We start from the raw sequence: 25939 nt of genomic DNA, 5'->3' as shown, positions 1-25939 counted from the left end.
ATTTGAGAAAAGCGCCTGGGTTTAGAGTTTTTCGATTTTTATATAAGATGAGTTTTGAACAAATACACGGAAATCAACCTGTCTAAACATCTTTCATGTGGTAAATCAAAATGAGTAACGATGCAACTATAACTTTTTTACATTTTATTTTCAAACAATCAATAAAATCATGCCACTCAATTAAAAATTAATTTTAATATTACAAAACTACCATTCATTTTATGTAAAGTTGTAAAATAATTATAAAATAGTAGTAACGTTATCATTTATCAAATAGGAACATCATGTTGTCTCTAAGTTGCATACAACACACAATTGTCGCTTCTAATTGACGATGTCAAAACAAGATATAATCCTTGTCTGGACGGGAAATGGCTAGAAAGCTTTACCTTTTGTTCTACATGACACGCAATTGTCATTCATGATATGATAATCTTAAGACTTTAAAATTTATGAGTAACGTTAGGTATAAATTTAAAGTGTATAAATTTTACACAAATTCTTTACAAAAAAGTAGTTTCCAATTAAATATATATATATATATATATATATATATATATTTCACACTTTTTTATAATGGAATAAATTCTAAAAGATAGATTTATATATGAGTTTGGTACCAGTTCTATTTTTCTCAAAATCGGTCGAAATAAGTCTGATTTTGATTTACCTTTTTCTAACACCGGACTAAAGCGGTTCATATATATATTAATTTTTTATATTGTATAAAATATTTTTTATATTATATATCATTTTTATATATAATTGTATATAAAATAATTTTGTATTATATGATAAATTACTAATTAATATAATTTTAAATTTTAAAATCCTATATAAATAACTATATATTATCACTATAGTCTATAATACAATTATAATATATATTATAATATACTACAAATATTATCACTATATTAGTATATACTATAATATATATAGCTGAAAAAATCGGACCGGAACTGGTAAAACCAAAAGTATCGGTTTAGGAGTATAACCGGTGCAGTATCAGTTCTTCAAATCTCAAAATCGATATATACCGATTCGGTTCTAAAATATATCCAAAACCGGACTGAACCGAACCGGTTACACTCTTAAGCGTGGTCTACTATAGTATACTAGAATACTATTAGCAGCTCCCCTTGTGGCAGCAGGATGTGGGGCCAATGCACAACGTTGCACACAGGATTAAGTATGTGGACCAACATGATAAGTAAGATAAATCAAATAAGCCAAGATAAATAAATCATGCATGTCATAGCATATGTATGAACAATCAGGATTTTAAGTTCTTAACATGAAATATTTTATGAAAAACCTTATGTTAAGTATGTTTACGTTATGATGGGTTTCTTACTGAGTCATTGACTCATTTTAGTTGTTTTCTATTTTTAAACCACCCTAGGTTAGAATATTTATGAAGGTAAAGCTGCAGGACGAGACTTAGTCCAGATATGCGTTATAGTGGCCTAGATTATATATACAGATGTTAAGTTATTATTTTATAGCATAAATTTCGAGAAATTTTAATAAATACTTCCGCGCACTCTCTTTTATGATTTTAATATTTTTAATAAAGAATGATTATATTATAAGGAATCTTTGTATCTAGTGTTTTCTTTAAAATAAAATATATATTTTTAAGTCAAGTTCAGTAGTAGCACTTTGGCTTCTTTGAAAATTTTTAAAAGTGATTTTATTTTTAACCGTAAGGAGTGTGGTGTTCTATTTTGGTTGAATGATAAATTTCTCTCTGCGTCACGCCTCTTCCTTTCACATTTATGATGCAGAATCGGAGATGTTTGGGTATAAGATTTTCTTAAAAGTTTCTAAGATTTAAAAAAAAAAAAAAAATCTTTAAAAGTTTTGTCGAATATAGTAAAAGTGTGGTGGAATCCGTTAAAATTATGTTTAGATTCAGAGACTATTGTTTATATCTTTTTTTTATTGAGATTTGACAAAGTGGTAAGTCTATTAAAAAAATAAAAGAAAAAAATATTTGTGAGATTTTTGTTGGAAGTTTTGTGAAAAAGTTAGTTTTCTTTTTCTTGTCATTAAAATCGAATTACCCGTTTTGGCAAGTCCTCACACTTTCCCCCTTTATTCTGGGACTTTTTTTTTTAAAGAAAAACCATTATAATTTATTCTTCAGAGAAATTTACATTCATAACTGGATACATTCTAAGATGTCCTCATATCAAACATAACATCATAAATCAAAATAATGAATTTGGAGCTCCACCAGTATACTATTTCTTTTATGATTGGTTTGGTTTTCACTATTGCTAATACTCTCTATAGACAAACGTCTAAAAGACAACACTCTACCTAAACAGAGACTCAACCTCACCCTTCATAAAAAGAGAGGACTCAACCTTTGCAGACAAACGTTCGAAAGACGAATTCTTTTTTATTAATTAACAATAAGGAAACCAAAAAGGAAAGTAGCAGCATAGATGCGAAAAATGACGAATTTGGACCAACTCCAATAGACTTCGAAATCTGTAATGGCCTATGAATGCAACACACTTGTCTCTTTTCAGTCACAAATGTCAAATCTAAAATGTCTAGTGGTAGCGAATCCGATGATTTGGCGCGTGTGTCAAAGAAGAGCTGCTAGAATGAGTGGTGCATGAGGACCACACATAGATGTGGGCAGTGCATAAGAACCACACATGGTGATTTTCGCAAAATCACAACTTTCCTCCGAACTATTTTCGACCTGTGAATCTGCTTATGCCGCGCATGTCTCTCGGGAGTTGCTGGAAAATTGTAGATCTAACTTTTTCAGCATTAAAGAAAGCAAAATAAAACTAAATAAAAGAAACCTTGATAGACAAGGTGAGTGAATGGAGGAAGGGGGAATGAGATGGAGGAGGAGGAAGTCGAGACCTCCTCCCCCTTCGGCTAAATCAAATCTGGTGCCCTTGGTTTTTTACGAGAGAGGGGGGAAGATGCCTTTATTCGGGGACTTGAGCAGGCCTAACAAGCTTACAAAATGGGAATTCTTCACATTTTCCTCATACAATAGGAATGAATTATATTACTTGACCGATATTGTCAAATATGTGTACCACACCGAACAAGCAATATGCCCATATGCTTGATGTACTAACAAAGTCATCTCGATCGTATATAGTATAAGGGATTTGCCTTTGACTCAGAAAGAAAACAACAAATTAAAATTGATATGTTATGTAACGAGCAAGTGGTCTACGAGTACAGTTGCCCTGCATGCACTCTAATAAGATGATCATTGAATTGATTGCGATGAGTCCATTCACAATGCACGTAAAACACACAATTAGTTTATCGAAATCTTACATTGAAAATTTTCAATAGAAATCATGTTGTTCAAGTATGGAGCAGGTAGATCATCTATGTTGTTTTGGACGCATTTCGCATGCTCAGTCCGGTCTACTCAGAAAATCGAGGGGTTGGCTCCCTCTCTTGCACAAACACAATTTCAAAGGAGGCTTAGGGGTGGTCTAGGGATCCTTTGATGCCTAAGTCAATTTTCTTTAATGGTGTTGCCAAGAAAATTTTTGTGCAAGTCTGAATGTACCATGTGGTCAGCTTTTATACAAGGTGTGGGGAGAGAACCTTGCACGTGTTGTCAAGGGCTAGTCCTATCACTTTCATACTCTGGCCGCCCACAAAGCATTTAATGCAATGTGGCATATCAGAGAAAAGTAATTAATGCGACGTGGGTCTCTGATTGATACGTTTGCGACCTCTCGACCAGTGCCAGTGACACCTACTTTTCCCCCCCTCAAGGCAAGCGTGTTGACTGCTTCTCCCGCACTCCTTCCAGCAACCACAGCTCATGAGTACCTGAGGTGTCAGACAAGTCTATGTGCGTCAACCCTTGTCAACTCTGTCTATACTTCATCATTTTCTCGGGCCAGTTTTTTCTCGATCTCAGTTTTTACCAACCCTCGATCTCTATTTTTGCCAGCTCGTGGATCTCTTGGAGGTGGGATGAGCCTCTCATTGAACCTGTTTGATGGGAATTCAATTGCTCATTCTTCTTTTTTCTCTCTCCCTCCCATTTTTTTCTTTTTTTTTTTTGGGACCACATTGTTCGATCCGACAATTCAATTCCTCTGACCTTGCTGAAATGTCATTTGGCCCCCCGCCCACATTGCTCTGTACCATGTGCTTCCCATGATTCTAGCCAATCTGTATTCCCCTCTCTGACACGGGAGTGAAACCGCCACATCCTCCCTATTTAATGGGTCCTGCTCATTTTTCTCCCTTTACCGCGACTCTTGTTCTTTTTGCTTAGGGCTCTCATTCTCTTCTCGTTTACTTTCTTTCTCTATCATTTCTTTCGATCACAATTGCTTCTAAGAAGGTCGTGCAGCCTAAGATTCCCAAGGGCTTGGACCCGTCGGAAGTACGCACGGTGGCACAGTTCTTCATTGGGTACAACTAGTGCTCGAACATCACCCTGGAGTCCTTGTCCTCGCTAGCCTCCACTTTCCATGTCCCAGATTCGATGGCCTTCGAGGTTCCTCGTTCGTTTAAGGGGGTTGCAGACTGTGAGGGTTACGCTTTGAAGGTAGCACTCTTCCCCAACATGTTTTCTTATGGGCTGAGGTTGTCGTTCCCCTGCCTTGTCCGCGACTCATTGGACCGTTTAGGCCTGACTCTTGTGCAACACAACCCGAATGCTTGTAGGATTCTGATGTGCTACTGCATCCTGTGGCGTTGAGCCTTGCTAGAATCTGATCTCGAGCACGTTGACCTCACTGGCCGCAAATTTCTCTTGACCCATAACTCATAAAACGTGAGGGGAATACTTGCAACTTCAAGGCAATGCATGCCCTTGTCTCCATAGAGTAGTGCTATCGCAAGGTCAAAGATTGGACCTTGAAGTTTTTCTTCATGTTTGGCCGAGGATGGGAGTTCCCAATCTGCCTAAGTACCAGTTCCCCTACTTTGAATGACCGTGGTCAAACTCACCAACTGAAGCTCTGCTCCACCTTCCTCTCATGGGCCACCGTCTTTATCTTTGCCTCCAACCTTTCTTCCAAAAAGTCGAGTTCTCCTTCTAGCTTTGCGTCATTGACTTTTTTATCGAAGTGTTGAACATAGTATGTGGGCATCCCTATTTCCACGAGCAAGATAGCCTCATGCCCGGAGGTAAGGGTGAAGGGGGTCTATCCTGTCGGGGTCTTCACTGTTTGCATGCTCAACCGGGTCTCCTTTGACAACCAAGGTGTTGGTTCCCTCTCCTGCACAAACACAAATTCAAAGGAGGCTCGAGGGTGGTCTAGGGACCCCCCGATACCTAAATCAGTTTTCTTTAATGGTGTTGCCAATAGAATTTTTGCGTAAGTCCGAATGTACCTTGTGGTCAACTTTTATACAAGGTTTGGGGAGAGCAACTTGCATGTGCTATTAGGGGCAGTTACATCACTTTCATACTTTGGTTGCCTGAAGAATTTAATGCAACGTGGCGTATCATAGAAAAGTAATTAATACAGCGTGGATCTCTTACTGATACGTCGGCAACCTCTCGGCCAGTGCTCGTGACTCCTACTCCCCAGGGCATGGGTGGCGATTGCTTCTCTATTCAGCAACCACAGCTCATGAGTCCCTAAGGTGTCAAACATGTTTGTGTGCATCCGCCATTGTCAACTCTATCGATACTTCATCATTTTCCCATACCAGTTTTTCCTCGATCTCCACTTTTACCAACTCGCAGGTCTCTTGGCCGGGTTGAATGGATCTCTTGGATGTGGGATGGGCCTCTTATTTCTCATTGGGCTTGGCCCAATGGACCGGGGGTTTTTATCCCTTCCATATGTAATTAGTTACCATTTTGATAAATGGGATGGTTTTGGTGTAAAGATAGCAGAAAATAGTTTAGAAACTGTTCCCAAATTACTGCCCTTGCAAAAATTGTGGACTGAATACGGAGCCATGGGTCCCACTCCCCGCTGAGGCTTCTCGGGTACAAAATATTCTCGAAATCGGATTGGGTTGGCTTGGAAAGGCCCATCGTTGCTTTTCTGGGCCCCTTCTGTCAAACCGCCATATTTTTGGGCCTTTTCGGCTCTATGTCCCTACATATTATAAATTAGGGATTTTCAAATCAAATTGAGAATTCCATGATCCATCCTCTGTATTTTAGATTGGTTGGGATTAATGGCAGCAATGGAGAAGAGAGAAGAGGAAGGGAGGGTTAGGGTTTTGATAGAGAAGGCGACGAACTCCACGGCTCCGGAGGTTGACCCGCGACTTCTCAAGGCTATCAAATTGGTCGTTCGATATTCGGATTCCGAGCTCCGACTCGCTGCCCGTACCCTTATGGCCCTCATGAAGCGGGATCACTCTCAGGTCCTAATTTTTTTCTGACTCGTTTTTTAATTATTCGGTTCATTTTTTTTATTGAAAGTTATTTCTTTTGTGTGTTCCTTCTTATCTAGCAATGATTTTCAGTGGATACGTTTTCAGGGTTTAATTCTTTTATTTTTTTTGGGCGATAATATGCTTTATATATGGATTAGATTCGGATTGGAACTTGAATTCGCAGAACAAGAATTTGCATCGGATTGTGTTTCGGTTTGCTTTCTTACGTTTATGTTTTGTTGCTGAGAAGACTGGGTTGAGAAAATTGTCATTAATCCTTTAAGTCAACACAGCCCTGATATCTGCTTTTTGGTATGCTTATTTTTTGTTCCATTTTTACTATTTCGTCCATTTTGACTCATATTCTCAATAATTTTCGGCAACAGAGAGAAACTCCACGACTTGAATTTTCCTTTCAGCGGCTACACTAGAGGGCAGAAAATAAAGTGGAGTCGTATAAATTTATGTTAATTTTCTCGGTTGAGTTTTAAAACTTAATGGATTGTAATTGTCTGCTTATTATTCTGGTCCATATTTCCCCCTCCAAGAAGCATTCTTTATGGTTTCCGTCAGTTGATTTGTAGATTTTAGATAAAATTTGCTGAGCATTGAGACACTCATATTTGTTTGTGTACCGGGGATAGAAATTCTGTGGTATCACTTGTTGTCCCATGCGATCATCATAAAATATAAGGGGAGCAATAAATAATATGAGCTTAGAAACACTAAAATGAGACAGATTGACAGTCAGGAGAAAGTTGGAAAGGACATGGAGAATGCTCAGATTTATCGTGTCACACGTGTCAGGCAATGAAGTAAGAAGATGTGGAGCCTCAATTGGTTTTGTACTTAAATAGTGTGACTGTTTTGCTATATGAAGACTGTTTGGTAGGTCGCTGTTCTAAGACTTCTGGTGATATGGTTATGAACTTGAGACCTTAAAATTCTTTCAGCATTGTACACAGAACTGACACAAGATATTAGCCTTAAGATAAAGACATGTGTCCTCCTTTCCTTTAGAGTGATTTTTAATATTAGGCTCATCTGGTGGGTGGCATCTGTTCTAAGACTACTGGTCATATGGCTATGAACTTGAGACCTCAAAATGTTTTCAGCATTGTACACAGAACGTACAGAAGATATTAGCCTTAAGATTTTATCTTAATTTTTTTTTATATGAGTAAATTTTATCTTAATTTTAGCCTTAAAATTTTTTTGATAATTTTATCTTAATTTTAGGTAGATTAAACAACTTTTTTCATTTAGGTAGGTCAAGTCTTTTCTTCTGTGCTATGATTTACTTGTGGTGCCCTTGATCATGCTATAATTAGGGGTATGGGTATTTTTTTTCTTTCGTGGGGGAAATAATCAAGTATTCACCCACCCAACCTTCGCTTTTCTCATTTTCTGGAACAATTTAGTTCTATGATTGTTTTGGGCTGGCAGTTATTTGTTTCTTTATCATTTCTTTGAGTATGCCGCCCTTAAAATGTTCATAAATATTGCTCTTGTGAGAGTAGGCTTTGGTAGACGAAAGATTTGGGCTTCGTTTGTTTTTGTAGTTGAGATAAAAGTTGAAAATTGAATAAAATATTGTTAGAATATATTTTTTTAATATTATTTTTGTTTTGAGATTTGAAAAAGTTGAATTGTTTATTTTATTTTGTGTGGGAATTTGGGAAAAGTTGTAATGATCAGATGAGATGAGATGAGAATGGTTGTGAAAACAAACGAGGCCTTGATCTTTGCTCAATTTGTTGCAGGTAAGGTACCTGACGCTTCTCATAATTGATGAACTCTTCATGCGGTCGAAGCTTTTCAGAACCGTCCTTGTTGAGAATTTGGATCAGTTACTGAGTTTGAGTGTTGGGTTCAGAAGAAATCTGCCTCTCCCTGCTCCACCAGCCGTGGCATCTGTTTTGCGGTCGAAGGCAATCGAATTCTTGGAGAAGTGGAACACTTCCTTTGGGGTTCATTACAGGCAGCTCAGATTAGGATTTGACTACCTTAAAAACACCCTCAAGTTTCAATTTCCTAATCTACAGGCACATGCAGCACGGATTCAGCAGGAGAGAAGCGAAAGGGAAAGGAGGTCAAAAGAGATATTACTAAACAAATTTGAAATGTTGAAGGAGAATTTCTCATCAATAAAGGAAGAAATAAAGTTAACGATAGATGAGATTGGGGAGTGTTTAGACATTGTCTGTACAAAAGAGGAATTCATGCCACCAGGTCCTTTAGACGATGAAGATTTTGTGGAGTTTCGTTCATCTGAACTGCTGCAAATACGTCTCAATACTTTAAAAGAAGGGGGAAAGGTTCATGAAAACAGTGAAAATAAAGTGGTTTTTGATGTATTGAGGGAGCTATACAAGCTTTTAGTGACAAAGCATTTGGTTTCAGTCCAAGAATGGATTTCCGTTCTTGTAAGGGTTGAAGTAGCAGACATTAGGTTCAGAGATTCTGTTTTGAAGGAGTTAATCGACATCCGAAATAATCTCATATCGGTGAAGAAGAAGTGTGAAGAGTCCGGTTGTGCTCTTGTGACGATTGCAAATCATGATGAAGAAGATGAAGATTTCTGGGAGGAGGGTAAGATTGGATCACTTGAGAACGGGAGATCTGCTGTGCCTGATAAGCAAAATGAAGATATTTCCATGGCGTCAACATCTAGTGAGTTGAAAAATAGAACTCCTGAAGGCAGTAATAGAGATTGTAATGACAATGAAATGCTCAATCGTGAAGATGATGAAACTGATTCAAACCCTTTGAGGGGTAAGCTTCTGGCTGAAGCTCCAGTGATGGAGTGGGGCTCTTTCTTAGATAACTGGGGTTCAAGCAGGGAGGTTTTGGCTAACCAGCGGGGATTGGAGCTTGAGAGTCACTGGGGGAGAGTGGACTATAATGCAGTTATTCCAGCTGAGAAAATTGCAGAATTAAATGTTCATGCAACTCTTTACAAAGAGGAGCCGACGGAAACTCAACCATGCCGTGCTCCTTTGAGGAAAGGGGGAGTTTGTCAGAGAAAAGATTTGAGAGTTTGTCCGTTTCATGGACCTATTGTACCCCGAGATGATGAAGGAAAACCACTCAATCAGAACCCTTTAAAAGATGAGATAACTCTTGATTCAAGGATTGATTTAGTTGAGCAGCTAGCAAAACAAGCTGTGAAGAATGTTCGTGAGAGAGATAAAGAGGTAACAAACAAGAGAGAAATTGATAAACAGTCGATGAAGCGCGCAAAGCTTGCCAAAATCAGGGAGCACAATGCAGCTGTTCTAAGGGATGCTGCGTTGGCATCAACGTCAAGATCTGCAGCTATTGGACAAGATATGGAGGTGACTAACAGTGAGAAATCCTCGGCCAGAAACAAAAAGGAAACACTGTCGTCCATGCTGCGTAAGAAAGTTACATCGAAAGATAGGTTAGCTCAGAGGCTTTTGAATACGAGAGTGAAGGATGCAACAGTAAGAGAGCTTACATCAGGTGAAGATGCAAATTACCGAGAAGCCTTTCCAAATCAATGGTAATGGAAACTTATGCTATGCTTTTGGGCTATTTTTGAGATGTATAAGAATTACATAGATGCACATGGTGGTTACATACCAGCAGATTCATTCAGATGTATTAAAGGAGACTTTGGGAGTTGGTCTCTCTCACAACTGATTGCATGAGACTGAGGCGTGTCGCATGGTTTTACTCGCCGGTCTTTTTGGACTATTAGGTCTGAGGAGTGGTACAGAATGATGTTGTGGGCAACACATTGGCCAATTTGTATGATATGTATAATTATTTTCCATTTTAACCATTTTAAAGACTTGTTAGATACTTTTTATTTTTATTTTTGGGGAGGTGGGGGTATCTATTACTATGTATAGAAGCGGAGTCATATAGTTCTGACGTGACATTTTATCTATAAAAGTAGATATTTTACTTATTAAATTTGAAGTGTTATGTTTATGAAGTAAAAGTAATATTTTATTATGAACCATTGTAACTTTTAAATTTCATTTCTTTTATTACATATAAAGATATAAACCGATTCAAAATTCCATCCAAAAGTACTAATTCAACAGTTATATTGTTTTGTATTTTAAGTGGAGTCGTATGACTCTGATATGGTATTTTACTTATAAAAGTAGGCATTCTATCCATTAAACTTGAAGTGTTATGTTTATGGAGCAATAATCATTTTAAAAGCAATGTTTCATTATAAAATATTGTAACTTTTAAGTTTCATTTATTTTCTTACATATAAATATATAAACCGATTCAGGTCTTCATCCAAATGTATTATTTCAATATTTATATTGTTTCGTCTAATAAATCACTCTATAAACCGTTTCAATTTTCTTCACTATAAAATTCGGTTTCTTGCTAAATCTCTCTATCTCATACACAACTATCCCCGCATTACGCAGATTATAGGCTCATTTGTATATAATTGAGATGAATTACAAGTTAAATTAAGAGTTAATAATTAATTAAATTATAAAACTAGTCTAATTGAGTTGTAACTCTTTTGAGAAGGATTCGGTTCAAGATTGGACTAAGTTCAAGTCATGGTGAGTTTGTTAGAGGCTCTGGTCGATCAAGGTTTGTATAGGAATCTTAGGCTTCGTTTGTTTTTTAAAATGAGATTTTTAAAATGAGATGAGTTAAGATGAAAGTTGAAAATTAAATAAAATATTATTAAAATATATTTTTTAATGTTATTTTTGTTTTAAAATTTAAAAAAATTGAATTATTTATTTTATTTTAAGTGAAAATTTGAAAAAATTATAATAATTAGATGAGATGAAATGAATTGAAAAGTTATATGAAAACAAATGAAACGTTACACTCACGAGTCATAAGTTCTTTGTTAGTGTCATGGGAAAAATTATAAATAAAAAGGTTAAACGAAATAGCAAAGAAAATGCCACAGTCCTCGCCTCCACTTCTTGTTACACATAAAACTCTCGGGGCCACGCAATACGCTCCTTTTTGGCTTGAGAGAGGGGAAAGAGTGAGTTCCTCTCCTCTCTTCCTTTGACATCTCTCTTTATGATCTTATTTCTCTCAATTTTGTCACTTAGACACCATATTTTGTTTCAACTTTCCGTTTTACCCATGCGCACACCGGTTCTAGCATCTCCTTGTTAAGGCTTAGCCTGCGTTTGGACGTTGAGTTAAACTGAATTAAATTGATCTAAATTCTTTATAAATAGTAATGAGTTGAAATGATTGAGTAAGTTTTATAGAACCCACTTAAAATGAGTTTAAAATATATTTAGATATTAAGATAAATTTAAATATATTTATAAGAAGTAGTAAAATTATTGAAACCCATTATAAATATCTATTGTTTAGTGACATTATTGTCTCCCCACATTGTACCAAACCTGCAAAAAACAAAAAAATCTATACTTCATTCAAGGATTAAGGAACAAATGTCATATTGTGGGTTTGAGTTATGAGGCCCAACAACACATGTCAATGAGTAATACACTTGAAATACATTGTCTAGTCAATGTCAAATTTGATCGATTAATAAGATCAATTAAATGAGCTGTTCTTGAACACAAAATATGATCAATTATTAAATGATATAATTTATACAAAATTTGGCTCGACTCGTATAATTCGAATAACTTCATATTTATTATTTTTTGAAGTATTATCTCTATATCTATAATAAGAATATTTAAAAAGATTAAAACTTATTATGTTCTTACTCCTAAGAACATGTTACTTGAATCTAATTGTTGTGATATAGATTCATAAACTTCATCAAATATATCAGCAAAAAGCTAAAATTTACTTGTAAAAATTTTTAGATAAAGTTATAAAATGTAATATAAATAATCTGTTTTATCTAAATAAAGCAGCTTGTGAATAAACTCAAATTTGCTCAAATATTAAACAAACTGTTTGTCAACATAAAATCCAACTGAAAAAAATATCGAAGCCAACTCATTTAAATAAAAACTAAGGATGTTGAGCTGAGTTACTTTCTCTATTAATAATAGTGAGTTGAGAAGGTAGAGTGAGTTTTGTAGGGATCACATAAGATGAGTTTAAATATGTTTATATATTAATATGAGTTTAGATGTATTTATAAGAAGTTGAAAAAGGTTGTAGGTCCCACGTGTAAAGATGTGTTGAGTTGAAAAAAGTTGTGGATCCTACGTGTAAAGATGTTTTGAGTTAAGATGAGTTTAGTAATTTAAAAGTTGAATATTTAGATATTAAAATAAGTTTAAATTTGAACCGAATTCAACTGGATTGAGTACATGAGCCCTAAATGTGCAAGACTTATTCATTTGGAACCTAAACTTATTTCAACTCATCTCAACTTATCATTATAACTTTTTCAAATTCTAAAACAAAATATAATAAACAATTCAACTTTTTCAAATTTCAAAATAATAACAAAAATAATAAATAATAATATTCTAATAATATTTTATCATTTCAATTCAACTCAACTCAATTTAATTCAATATCCAAACACAATCTTACCATTCACTCGAACTCAACTCTTTTACCCCTGGCTACCACCTCATGTAGTACTTGCTCTCTTCGTGAATAGGTCTCATGTGCTAGAACTTTTGATTTTGGGTTTTTAGCTCATTGAAATGCCTTAGATTTGGATACATTTGACATCATAAATTTATAGAAAAAATTAAAATAATAAGATTTTTTCAAAATTTAGGAAGATCAATATCACTGGTTTGTTTTTCTTTTTTTTTTTAATCGGAGATTGAACGTGCACAAATTGTGATGGCAAATTACGAGCAGATTCGACGACGTCGTTTCTCCACTTTATCCTCGGCTCCTACTACTCGCCCCGCAAACAGAGCGCTGTCTGCAAAACCTCTTCAACATCCAAAGACACACTGCCTTCCTCTGCTCTTAATGATTCACTCCCCGACTCTGTAACCTGTCTTTATCCATGGAGGTTCGTACCCCTCCAAACCCAATTACCCCTCTTGTTCTCTTTGGGACTTCACGTTTCTCTCCCAAATTTCCTACCAACACTTGGAGCAGGAGGCCTTCATTTAGGTACAACATACCCAGTTCCAAATTCTTCAGCAACCCCTCATTTAGAATATTTTTACCATCACGAAACAGCCGGAGTTTACAGATACTTGCACATTTTGGTCGACCCACGAGTCGCCGGAACTCGCTAAGGAAGAAACTCGTTGAGGATCAACAGGTGCGCCACAATCCCAGCTCTGATCTTCAAAACGCTAATCGTAGTTTCGATGACAATTGTAGCTTAACAGATAATTCGAATAGTGTTGGTGCGGAAGAGCGTGACTTTAATCATGGTGGTGTTTTTGATAGAGTTGAATATGGTGGACGGGAAGAAATCAAATCAAAACGTTTGGGTGAATCTGTATTGTCGAACAAATTAGAGAATTGGGTTGGCCAGTATAAGAGAGATATCGAGGATTGGGGTATTGGGTCGGGTCCTATTTTTACGGTTTTTGAAGATTTGGAAGGGAATGTCAAGTGGGTTTCAGTTGACGAGGATGAAATCTTGAGAAGAAGTCGAGTTAACCGACTCGAATTGGAGGAGTCAACGGAAGCGAACTTGAGAACTCTGCGTGCTGAGAATTTAGCTAGAGAGATGGAGAGTGGGAAGAGTGTGATTCCAAGGAATAGTTCGGTGGCAAAGTTCATTGTTCAAGGAGTGGAATCTGGTTTTGTTAAGGCAGCTCCAGGGTTTACTCTTCGGCCTGAGCTGCTTCCAAAGCTCTCGAGAGTTGGGACCACGGTGTTGTTCGGATTTGTTGTGTTGTGGGCAGTGAAGAAGGTATTTTCTTTTGGAGGAAAGGACGTTTATTCTACAGAAAAGGAGAAGGAAATGACGAGGGGAAAGATTGAGTCAGGAAAAAAGAAAGATATCATTAGCGTCGAGATTGTTCAAGAAACTTCAGAACCGACCACTCTGCTCATTGAGAAGCCCAAGCTAGACAAGGAAAAACTTATGAATAGTATTACAAAAGCCAAGGCATGTACTGATACATCGTCATTATGTGATTCCTTTGGTAATCTGGCAGCCAATTCTGTGGGCTTGGATAATAAAGTTCAGGAGATCAGACAAATGGCCAGCCATGCCCGAGAAATTGAGGGACCAGAGCTTTCTCAATCCGATAGAGATGGGAGAGTAAAGCAGGTTGTGAATAAAGAACTGTCCAGTGAGATAGAACTAGTCGATGTGCATAGTGAAGAGGCTGCCAGTTCTTTAGGTAACCTTCCAAATGGAGATTTAGGGCAGAGTCATGGCATTTATGGAACTATAAGGAATGCAACTTTGGAAAAACCAAAATTTGATGATGCTGAATTTTTCAGTAAGGTCACTTCCGTAGAGGATACAGATACTTGTTCTACTTCAAGTGAAAAGGTTTCAGATGATAAGCAAAGCATTATGCATGATATTCAAGATACCAAGAGTTCTTTGAAGTTAAAAGATTCAAGAGAGCTTATCCAATCCTCTGATACTCCTGATGGTGAGTCATGTAAGAATAGATCTTTCAAAACAAAACCAAGAGTCATATTGTCAGTGAAAGAAGCTAGAGACTATCTTTCTGAAAAACTAGACAACCGAGAGCCTAGTGTAGAATCCCATGTCAAAACTGTGCAAAAAAGTGCAGATGTTTTGAGGATTCCTAGTGATGAAGAATTTGGTAGCAATACAAGCCATAAATTTTATGCGAATGATGAAGTGGTCGCCATTTCAGGTCAAACATCAGATTATATTCCTTCCACAAATGCTAGTGAAGTTTCTCTGAAGGAATCTCTCCCAACCAGTAATGATGATTATGACGATTCTGAGTCAGTATTTGGAGTGGGAGATAGTCAGAAACCCCAAACTTCCTTGAATCATGAAGTTAATGGCGTCAATGCAGAGACCGGATCATCTGCAAAGATGGAAAACTGGATACAAACAAATTTTCATGAAGTTGAGCCCATAGTTAAGAAGATTGGAGTTGGATTTAAAGATAATTACCTTGTTGCTAGAGAAAAAGTTGACGAATCGTTAGAAAATCTCAAAATTTCACAGCTTGGTCTTAACGAGGATGATAGTGAACTTGAGTGGATGAAAGATGATAGCCTACGAGAAATTGTCTTTCAAGTCCGTGAAAATGAGTTGGCGGGGCGGGACCCATTTTATTTGATGGATGCTGAAGATAAACATGCATTCTTTAGGGGTCTTGAAAATAAAGTTGAGAAAGAGAATGAAAAGCTTTCAAAACTGCATGAATGGCTACATTCAAACATTGAAAATCTTGATTATGGAGCAGGTAGTCACCTGTTCCCAAGTCTTTCTTCTGTTTTTTTTCACCTTTTGTTCCTATAAGGGTAGCGGTAATTTTTTGTTAGTTTCTAATATAACTAATCTGTGTAGCACCAACAGGGCATTGACATTCACCAAATCAGTGTTGTCAAAAGCGCGCTTAAGTGCAAAGCGCATAGCCCCAAGGGCTTCGCTTTTAGTAGCGCATTTCAAAAAGCGCGCTTTTAGTGGTGAGCTTGAAGTGCAAAAAGTGTGCTTTGTTACAATTTAATGAGAAGAATGTTTCTTTGTCCTTAAGCACGACTCTATAGCTAGGAACCAAAAGTAATAAATATATAACACATGGGCCAATAAAATTAACCGGATGATTATATACTCTAGGATTGTATTGAATTGGAGTATTTTTTAGAATACTCCAACATTTTTTGTATTGTTTTGGGCATTGCCTTTTAGATATATTTTGGATTTTTATTCAACTACTTCTTTATTCTGTTTATAGATATCAAATGTCATGGTTGTGTATATTTTGTAAGCCACAAGAGAAGTATATAAATTTTTATGTTCGAATTTTATATAATTAGCTGATCACATAGTTGTCATGTTGCATGATATCTAATAAAAGAGTTCATAAGCTACAATATATTATTATTCTGTCCTTTTAAAACCTTTTTTTATTGTATTTTATCATTTTTATAAAAGCATGCACTTTACCTCGCTCAGGTGCGCCCTTGCACTTTGCGCCTAGTCTCTAGGTGGCTTTTGTGCTTAGTGCGCCTCACGCTTTTAACAACACTGCACCAAATCTCCCAACCCCTAAAGGAAATAAATTTCTTGTGAATAAATTAAGTAGATTGGTAAATGGTTCTAGATATTCAGTCAGCAAATACTGGCTGGGTTCAAGTTCATATATTTAACCTAGCATTTGAAGTTTTTCAAGCACTGATGGTGATAGTCTTTTTCTCTTTCTATAGATGGAATCAGCCTGTATGATCCTCCAGAAAAAATCATACCACGCTGGAAAGTCCCTGTAGTAGAAAAGAATCCTGAGTTTCTCAATAACTTCCTAGAACAGCGGAAGGCATTTTTGTCTGGAAACACCTCTGGTTCAGACCACCTGAAGAAGGACCACGATGACTCCATTCCCATATCAACAGAATCACCCACCCCTGAGAATGTTGTTGCTTCTTTGCCAACCCTTGATTCACACAAAAAAAATCACGATGGGGATTCAAAATTTTCGAAGACGATAATCGAAGGTAGTGATGGTTCTGTTAAAGCTGGAACAAAATCAGGGAAGGAATATTGGCAACATACAAAGAAATGGTCCCGTGGGTTTTTGGAGTCTTATAATGCAGAGACAGACCCAGAAGTTAAGTCAATTATGAAGGATATGGGGAAGGATTTGGATCGGTGGATCACTGAAAAAGAAATAGAAGAAGTAGCTGATATGATGACCAACATACCTGAGAAGAACAAAAAATTTATGGAAAAGAAGCTCAACAAGCTCAAAAGAGAGATGGAATTGTTTGGACCCCAAGCTGTGATGAGCAAATACCGCGAGTATGCGGATGAGAACGAAGAAGATTACCTGTGGTGGTTGGATCTCCCACGTGTGTTGGTATGTAGACAGTTCATCTTATCCGCTTCCTTTACCTTAATCTGCTCATGTCCACCAAAGAAAGTCTCAGTACCCATATTCCTAAATTTTTTACTTAATTATACTTTTTATTCTCTGCTATGGTACTCATAATTTTTCCAGATAGTTACGGAATATTTTCATTCTTTTCCAGTGCATTGAATTGTACACAGTTCATAATGGGGAACAGAGGGTTGGATTCTATTCGTTGGAGATGGCTACCGATCTTGAATTGGAACCAAAGCCATATCATGTGATTGCCTTTGAGGATGCTGGTGACTGCAAAAATCTCTGTTGTATCATTCAGGCTCATATGGACATGCTTGGAAATGGCCATGCCTTTGTTGTTCCACAGCGTCCTAAAGTAAGGAGTTAATTTGTTTCCATACGAAACTTTTCTGCAAATCATGTGATTGTCTTTGTTGGTAATGGCCTTGCATTTTATTAGAGAACCAGCTGGTCCAGCTGAGAGGACCATGCTCACATTTTTCATTTATGCTTGTGGTACGTCATCATTGTCTAGAGGCCTCTTTGATGTGGACCATGTGATGCTTGGTTTCTGCTTTTCTCTTAGCTTATAAAAGTCACGTACTCAAATACAATATAATTATCTATTTCAAATTTTAAACTTTTCATCTAATCATTAGCTAATCATTACTCAAACACAAAAATTAATACAACTTTTACAAACTTCAAAACAAAAATAATATTCAAATAACTTTTCTATATTCATTTTCACAAACTCCAATACAATACTTATTTTAAAAAATATTTTTATTCAACTTTTTCTCTCTCTTTTCCCAAAACCCAATAAAACATCTTTGCTCAAATCATTTCACTACTATTCACAAAATTTTGAGATACTTTAAGCATCCAAACATGGCCTTGGTCCTTTCTGCAATGCTCTTTGGCTTTTGAGCATTAGTGTTGACTTCTAGGTTACAGTTCCCTTTTCTTCCTTTGTAGGGTGTAAAAAATATTTTTTTAATTTTGGGTTCCTAGTTCCTTAACTCTTTTGAGGTGAAAACCCTCTTTCTTGCTCTCGTTAACACTCCTCAACTCTCTAGGATGCTTTTCGGGAAGCCAAAGGAAATGGCTTTAATGTAACTGTCATCAGGAAAGGGGAACTTCAGCTCAATGTGGACCAAACACTAGAAGAAGTGGAGGAACAAATTATTGAGATTGGAAGCAAACTTTACCATGATAATATCACAAAGGAACGCTCTGTGGATATAAGCTCCTTGATGAAGGGCGTGTTTGGTGTCACTGGCAAACCCACAAAGAGGTAAGTATTGAACTCTGGGAAAGCTAGTTCTTAAATTTAGCATAGGGATGGTAATCCATAAAACTCTGAAATCTGCTCAAGATCTGAGCAATTCTTTTCATTTTTGTAGTAAAAGCCTGTCACTTTTTGTCTCTATTTTTTTTTTCAGAAAGAACCTGAAGCGAATGCTGAAGAAGCCTGGCAAGAAATAAGGATGGTGCCTGCCTTCCATGGGCAGCAAAAGGTTAATTTCTTTAGCTGGTAATATATGCACAAATTCAGTGAACCTTGAGTGGACAACCTCACCCTACCCTCAGATTTTATGAAAAAGTACCATTTAAACCAGACAAAGCAAGAAGGGGAATAAAACAGATTGACAATGATTTTGGCTTCTCTAAACAATATTGTACCTATCATTGTCGTACTTTCATTTGACAAGAGCCAGACAAATGACTGCCATTGCCTTAGCCTGATCTATGATGTTTCAACCCAGCATTTAGCTCCCACTGCTAAGTTCCCCAGTCGATCTGTTCCAAGCCTGCTAACGGGAGATTGTTACAATTTTTGCATGCATTTTTAATGGTGGCAAAATCTCGATGTCAAGCTGGCATATACTTTCGGAAGATTGGGTTTTTCTGATTCAAGAAGAACTGTAACTGCCCATTCCATTTGCATTTTGTGCTAATTCCATCCAAAGACGGACTGAGCTGTAGCCAGCTTTCAATCTGTTCATCATGTGGTTGTGCAAGACATGGTAAATTGTCCTGGGGGTGATTGACAACTGCTCCGCGTCATCCTGCTGTCCAGGCTTAAATTTTGAAAATGTCTAGTTTTCGAGAAATATAGTTCTTTCATCTTAGATTTTGTCATCTCTAATTACGCTCATTGATGTGGCATATTTTAAGTAATTGACATTTAAGTGGTTGACATATGATTGGGGATGACAAGATAATAGGTGAAAATAGCATTATAGTTTTTTTCTGAAGTTGTATCACATTATTGCTTCTTAATGTTAGTTAGATGGTATATGTTGATCTCTCTGCAAGTCTGCTGCTATTTCTAGGTTAGATTAGCCAAAGAAGTAGAAGAAAAGAACATTGTTTTTCAGTTCCCTGACAGTTTATCCTCGTGTAAGTCCAATCAACTTCATATGCTTATCTGCTCCTGCTGTCTCGTACTCTCAGCTAATAGATGTCTAAGATCCACAACTCAGTATTGCACCAGCTGACCAATTATTGCCTGTTAATCATCTCTCTCTCTCTCCGAATTTTCCGACCAAATCCGGAGGATAACATGATCAATGATTCAACAAAATCCAAACTGTATGTTCCATGGTATTCATTGTTACGGTCATAGCATACTGAGTCATGAATTTTAGAAACCATAACAAATGGTATGCAAGGCTTTAATACAACCCAAGATCTATTCAACTCGTATGGAGAAAATCAAATCTTCTTTACTGGGTTTTTCAACTTGCGTGAAACTCTTCTTCGCTCCCTCTTTTCATAAATCTTGTAAGAACTCTCTTAAGTCTGGATGTGTGTAATTAACAGGACTAGAACAATAAGGATGAGATTGATGCTGATGAAAACTTACCTCATAGATTCATACGTATTGGGGTATTTGAGGTCCCCAAATTCCTCCATAAATGAAATACAAGTAAAGATGAAAATGCTCCAGAATGAATCACAGATCCATTCGGCGTGGGGCTTAACTGACTCAACAAGACTTTACTCAAATGCCCCTACAATAACCGGTTCCAGGAGAATTACTACACGCACCGTTTTATACTAAACGGAGCACTTTACCCGTAACCCCCCCCCCCCTTACACATTTAAACTACACCGTTTCTTTATTACTTAAAGTGATGTCGTTCCAGCGTTCACTTTGCTAAAGCTACGTCGTTTGGATAACACCCGTAAGCCTTAATTCCCAATTCGCACCCCCGTATCTCCATTTCACAATCTGCTATCAATCCGCCCCTCTTTCGAACCCTAAAGCTTCCTCCTTTACTTCCATGGTTCTTTACACCGTAGCTCCCTTACATTCCCCCACCCTTATAAGACCTTGTCCACAAGGTGCGGATACCAAGCCCTAAGTTTCCAGAGATTTTTCCAAGAATTTTTCCCCTCCGAGAGTCCGACCCATTGATTAATACCTCTGTAGTAGCTCGTCCTCCTTGTTGTCTCATGCGTCGATCACGCACAGCTTCAGGCTCGGGGATAACTTCCCCTTTGCTGTTGGTAGGTGGCAGCATCGCAAGTGGTTGAGTCCAATCTCCTAGCTTCTTCTTCAAGCAAGACACGTGGAAGACTGGATGGATTTGAGATGAGGGAGGTAGCTCAAGTCTGTAGGCCACGGATCCGAGCCTTTGGAGCACTTTGAAGGGCCCATAGAAGCGAGGTGCAAGCTTCATGTTTTTGCGAAGTGCCACTGTCTTCTGGCGGTACGGCTGCAGGCGGAGGTATACCCAGTCCCCAACACTAAACTGTCTTTCAGTTCTCTTTTTATCAGCATAATATTTCATCATGTCTTGAGCTGCCTTAAGATTATTCTTTAAGAGTTGTAAATTTTGTTCTCTGTTTTGCAATAGTTGGTCAACTGTTGGGTTGTTCGATGTGCCTGGAATGTAGTCGATTAACCTTGGGGGAGGGTAACCGTAGAGAGCCTCAAAAGGTGTTAACTTGGTTGAGCTGTGGTAGGTGCTGTTGTACCACCACTCGGCTAACGGTAGCCACTGGCTCCACCCCGTGGGTTTAGATCCTGCATAGCACCTCAGATAACCTTCTACGACCTTGTTCACAGCTTCCGTCTGGCCATCGCTCTGCGGATGGTACGCTGAGCTATAGTCTAGGGAAGTGCCTTGTAGGGCGAATAGCTCCTTCTAGAAGGAACTCAGGAATATCGGATCCCTGTCGGATACTATGGTTTTTGGGAGACCATGCAATTTGAAAACAGATCCGAAAAACACCTTGGCCACTTCTTGAGCTGTATAGGGATGGGATAGGGTCATGAAATGCCCGTACTTAGTGAAACGATCCACTACGACAAAAATTAGAGAACACCCCTTAGACTTTGGCAGCCCTTCCACAAAGTCTATCGAAATATCTACCCACGCTTGTTGAGGTATGGGCAGTGGTTGTAGAAGCCTTGCTGGGGGTAGCGTTTCATACTTAGAAGCCTGACAAATTTCACACTCCCTCACCCATTTTTTTATATCATTTTTCATCCCTGGCCAATAGAAGTCCCTTTTTGCCCTTTGATAGGTTTTTAAGTACCCCGAATGTCCCGCCATAGGGTCGGTATGAATAAACTGAAGTACTTTCAGTTTGAACGGTGAGTCTGGAACTATAAAAATTCTGCCCTTCCTCAAAATTATTCTCTGCTGTAATGTTGTCCCCTTAGGAACCTCTAGATGCTTCAACAACCTTTCCAACAGATCTGAGGTTTCTGTACTATTTTTATAGCTGATTTTCAGCTCTTCCACCCAATCTGAAGTGGGAAAAGAAATCTGGCCAAGCAAACCCCACTCCTCATTCTCAACCTCCCCTCTTCTCGACAGTGCATCCGCCATGACATTCTCTCTTCCGCTCTTGTACTCAATCTTAAAATCGTAGCCCATCAATTTGCTCACCCATTTGTGTTGAACTTCTATCCCAATTTTCTGCTCAAGCAGAAATTTCAGTGCTTGTTGGTCTGTTTTAATAATAAATGACTGCCCCAAAAGGTAGGGTCGCCATTTTTGCACTGCTGTCACAATGGCCAGAAATTCTTTCTCATACGTTGATAGTAGTAGAGCTCTTCCCTTTAACATCTTACTCAAAAAAGCAATAGGTTGCCCCGACTGCATAAGGACAATCCCTATTCCTTTCCCACTAGCATCGCACTCCACTGTGAACGGTTTTGAAAAATCTGGTAAGGCAAGTACGGGTGGCCTAGTCACTGCTTCCTTTAACTTTTTGAAGGCCAGCTCTGCCTCTTGGGTCCAAACAAACCCATTTTTTGTCAACAACTGGGTAAGAGGGGCTGCTAACAGCCCGTAATGCCTTATAAATTTTCTATAATACCCCGTTAAACCCAAAAAACCTCTCAAGGCCTTAGATGTCTTGGGAAATGGCCAATCCAACATGGTTTGAATTTTTGAAATGTCTGCTTTAACACCTTGGCCAAAAATAATGTGGCCCAAGTAATCGACTTCCTCCACCGCAAAATGACACTTTGATTTTTTTGCATACAAACAGTGCTGTTTCAGCACCTTCAAAACCTCTCTCAAGTGAATTTCATGCTCCTCCCGAGACTTACTATAGACCAAGATGTCATAAAAAAAAAAAGGACAAATTTCCTCAAAAAAGGTTTGAATACATCATTCATTAACCCTTGAAATGTGGCTGGAGCGTTGGTGAGGCCAAAAGGCATCACTAAAAACTCGTAATGCCCTTCATGTGTTCGGAACGCCGTCTTGGGAATGTCACTAGGCACCACCCTTACTTGGTGATAGCCCGACCGTAGGTCGAGTTTAGAAAAGATCACCGCTCCAAAGAGTTCATCCAGCAACTCATCTATCACTGGAATTGGAAACTTTGCCTTAACCGTTTCCTTATTAAGTGCCCTATAATCCATGCAAAGCCGCCAATTGCCATCGGCCTTACGAACCAACAAAACAGGGGCAGAAAAGGGACTAGAACTAGGTCTAATCACTCCCGAACTCAACAACTCAACCACCATTTTTTCAATTTCTGTTTTCCGGTAATACGGGTAGCGATATGGCCTATTTGTGATGGGTTGAGTGCCCTCCTTGAGCACTATGTGATGGTCATGGGAACGGGGTGGGGGTAGTCCTTGAGGTTCCTCAAACACCTCCTTAAAGTCTTCTAACAGTGCTGGAAATGGTTCAGCCAGCTTCCCATGTTCTTGGTTCACTTCCCCAACACACATAATCTGTAAGAAAATTCCCTTCCCTTTTACCATAGTGGCTTTGCAAACTTTTTCACTCTCCTCTACCACTGAAGGGTTTAATTTCAGCCCTTTCAACTCAATTGCTTTTCCATCCAACTAGAAGCTCATCAATAGCTTAGAAAAATCCCAAGTAATAGGGCCCAAGGTTTCTAACCACTGGACTCCTAAAACAATATCACAACCAGCTAGGTCTAATAAATGAAGAGGAAGCTGAAGCAAATTACCTTGCACCTTTAGCTTGATTGATCTACACAGCCCTTCACTGTTTAGGCCTTCCCCGTTAGCTACTCGCACCTTCAAGTTGACTAGGTAATCCACTGGCAGCTTCAACTTGGAGGCCACTGTTGAATCAATGAAATTGTGTGAGCTGTCCGAGTCTAGCAAGATCACCACTTGCTCCCCATTGATACTTCCAATCAACCTCATAGTTCTCACGGTAGGAGTACCAGCTATAGCAGCCAAAGAGATCTCAAGTTCAGCGTTGTCGCTGGTTGCTAACTCTAAAGGCTTGTGCTCTTCCTTTTTTTCATAAGGTTCCTCTTCCTCCGTCTCTCCTCCTTCTTCATCCACTTGTAAGAAATAAATTCGAGGATTTTGCAAGTATGTGTGGGATTCCATTTCTCATCGCAATGGAAACATAGGCCTTTTTTTCTTTTCTCATCCATATGAATGGATGTCACTTTAGTAAAACTCATTGGTTTCTTCCATTTATTGTAATTATCATTGGAATAAGCACGCTGGCCAGAATTACCCCCTGCCATTGGCATGGTCCTTTCCTCCGTCGGTTTGCTGTACTTTCGAGTACTGCTATGATACTCTTCTTGCATTTTTGCCAAGCCATACGCTGCGTTTAAATTCACTGGATTCAGCATCCTTACTGGTATGCAGAGTTCATCTTTCAAGCCGTTGAGGAAACAACTCAGCTTATGGAGGTCTAAGAGGCCCCTCAAGCGATTAGATAATGTTTCGAACTGCGCCATATAACTAGCAACAAAGCTGGTTTGCTTGAGCCGTGTCAACGCTTCCATCGGGTCGTCATAAGCTGTTGCACCAAAACGAAGTAGTAATGATCTAGAAAAAGTATCCCAATCCCTGCATAAGCCCCCATCTGCTGCATTTTGGAACCACACGAGAGCATCCCCTTCCATGTAGTATGATGCCATCAACAACCGATGTGGTAGGGGTGTTTGATGGAATTCAAAGTAATGGTTAACCTTGAAAAGCCATGCTGCCGGGTTAACACCTTGAAAATGAGGGAAGTCAAGTCTGACCCCCCTAGGATTGAATCTTCTCAGGTCTGCATGTTCATTTTCGGGAGGAATTTCATGGTTGAAGGTTGGAGGGGGTGGTGGTGGTTGGATCTGTTGCTGGGCAAAAAGTGTACGTAACATGTCTTTGATTTCCTTTACATCTACTTTCACCGTACTCACATCAGTTTGCACATTACTGACATCTGATTTTAATTCCAGGATTTCTTGTTGTTGGTGCTTAGATCTGGTATTTTCGGCCATGGTAAATGAAATTGTGTGGTGCTGTTTGGGTGAGTGTTTGGCTTGTAAAATGGGAAGTGAAAATGTAATGTCTGGGTAATGCAATCCGATGTTAGCTGGATTGGTTCTGTGGAATGTAGTGTTTGGCTGGGTATGGAATGGTGATTTAATGGATCTGTTTGGATGAAATGAGTAGGATCGGTGACTTGATACCACTTGTAAGAACTCTCTTAAGTCTGGATGTGTGTAATTAACAGGACTAGAACAATAAGGATGAGATTGATGCTGATGAAAACTTACCTCATAGATTCATACGTATTGGGGTATTTGAGGTCCCAAAATTCCTCCATAAACGAAATACAAGTAAAGATGAAAATGCTCCAGAATGAATCACAGATCCATTCGGCGTGGGAATTAACTGACTTAACAAGACTTTACTCAAATGCCCCCTACAATGACCGGTTCCAGAAGAATTACTACACGCACCGTTTTATATTAAACGGAGCACTTTACCCATAACCCCCCCTTACACATTTAAACTACACCGTTTCTTTATTATTTAAAGTGATGTTGTTCCAGTGTTCACTTTGCTGAAGCTACGTCGTTTGGATAACACCCGTAAGCCTTAATTCCCAATTCGCACCCCCGTATCTCCATTTCACAATCTGCTATCAATCTGCCCCTCTTTCGAACCCTAAAGCTTCCTCCTTTACTTCCATGGTTCTTTACACCGTAGCTCCCTTACAAATCTTTATTGTTATTTTCAAATGGATTAAATGTTATTCTAAGATGTTCTTATTTTTGTTAACTCATTCTTACATTATAAACATTTGTTAAAGCCCTCGAAAAAAATAAAATTTGAGAACATTGTTCAAGAATGTATTGAAGTACAAGTTGATGATCAACCGAGGTATCAAGATTAATTAGAGGTGGATCCACTTCAT

General features: G+C 38.2%; 2 protein-coding genes across 2 annotated transcripts; both read left to right on the top strand.

Moving 5' to 3' along the window:
• Positions 1-6105: 6105 nt before the first annotated feature.
• Positions 6106-10342, top strand: LOC109010368 (UV-stimulated scaffold protein A homolog). The gene is made up of 2 exons (XM_018991181.2): positions 6106-6348; positions 8124-10342. Exons 1-2 carry the CDS (start codon positions 6157-6159, stop codon positions 9888-9890), a joined length of 1959 nt encoding a protein of 652 aa, XP_018846726.2. The 5' UTR covers positions 6106-6156; the 3' UTR covers positions 9891-10342.
• Positions 10343-13198: 2856 nt separating this feature from the next.
• Positions 13199-19589, top strand: LOC109010364. The gene is made up of 5 exons (XM_018991171.2): positions 13199-15656; positions 16621-17267; positions 17440-17649; positions 18353-18570; positions 18719-19589. Exons 1-5 carry the CDS (start codon positions 13298-13300, stop codon positions 18759-18761), a joined length of 3477 nt encoding a protein of 1158 aa, XP_018846716.2. The 5' UTR covers positions 13199-13297; the 3' UTR covers positions 18762-19589.
• The last annotated feature ends 6350 nt before the right edge of the window (positions 19590-25939 follow it).

This window comes from Juglans regia, chromosome 12, assembly GCF_001411555.2.
Source record: "Juglans regia cultivar Chandler chromosome 12, Walnut 2.0, whole genome shotgun sequence".
Taxonomy (NCBI): domain Eukaryota; kingdom Viridiplantae; phylum Streptophyta; class Magnoliopsida; order Fagales; family Juglandaceae; genus Juglans; species Juglans regia.
Note: the sequence above shows the minus strand (reverse complement) of the source record. Positions and strands in the feature narration are given on the sequence as shown.

Coding starts and splice junctions, on each gene's coding strand:
- LOC109010364 (XM_018991171.2), top strand. CDS start 13,298: ATGGAGGTTCGTACCCCTCCAAACCCAATTACCCCTCTTGTTCTCTTT. Junction 17,650..18,352: donor TTGTTCCACAGCGTCCTAAA/GTAAGGAGTTAA, acceptor TCAACTCTCTAG/GATGCTTTTCGGGAAGCCAA. Junction 18,571..18,718: donor ACTGGCAAACCCACAAAGAG/GTAAGTATTGAA, acceptor TTTTTTTTTCAG/AAAGAACCTGAAGCGAATGC.
- LOC109010368 (XM_018991181.2), top strand. CDS start 6,157: ATGGCAGCAATGGAGAAGAGAGAAGAGGAAGGGAGGGTTAGGGTTTTG. Junction 6,349..8,123: donor TGAAGCGGGATCACTCTCAG/GTCCTAATTTTT, acceptor AATTTGTTGCAG/GTAAGGTACCTGACGCTTCT.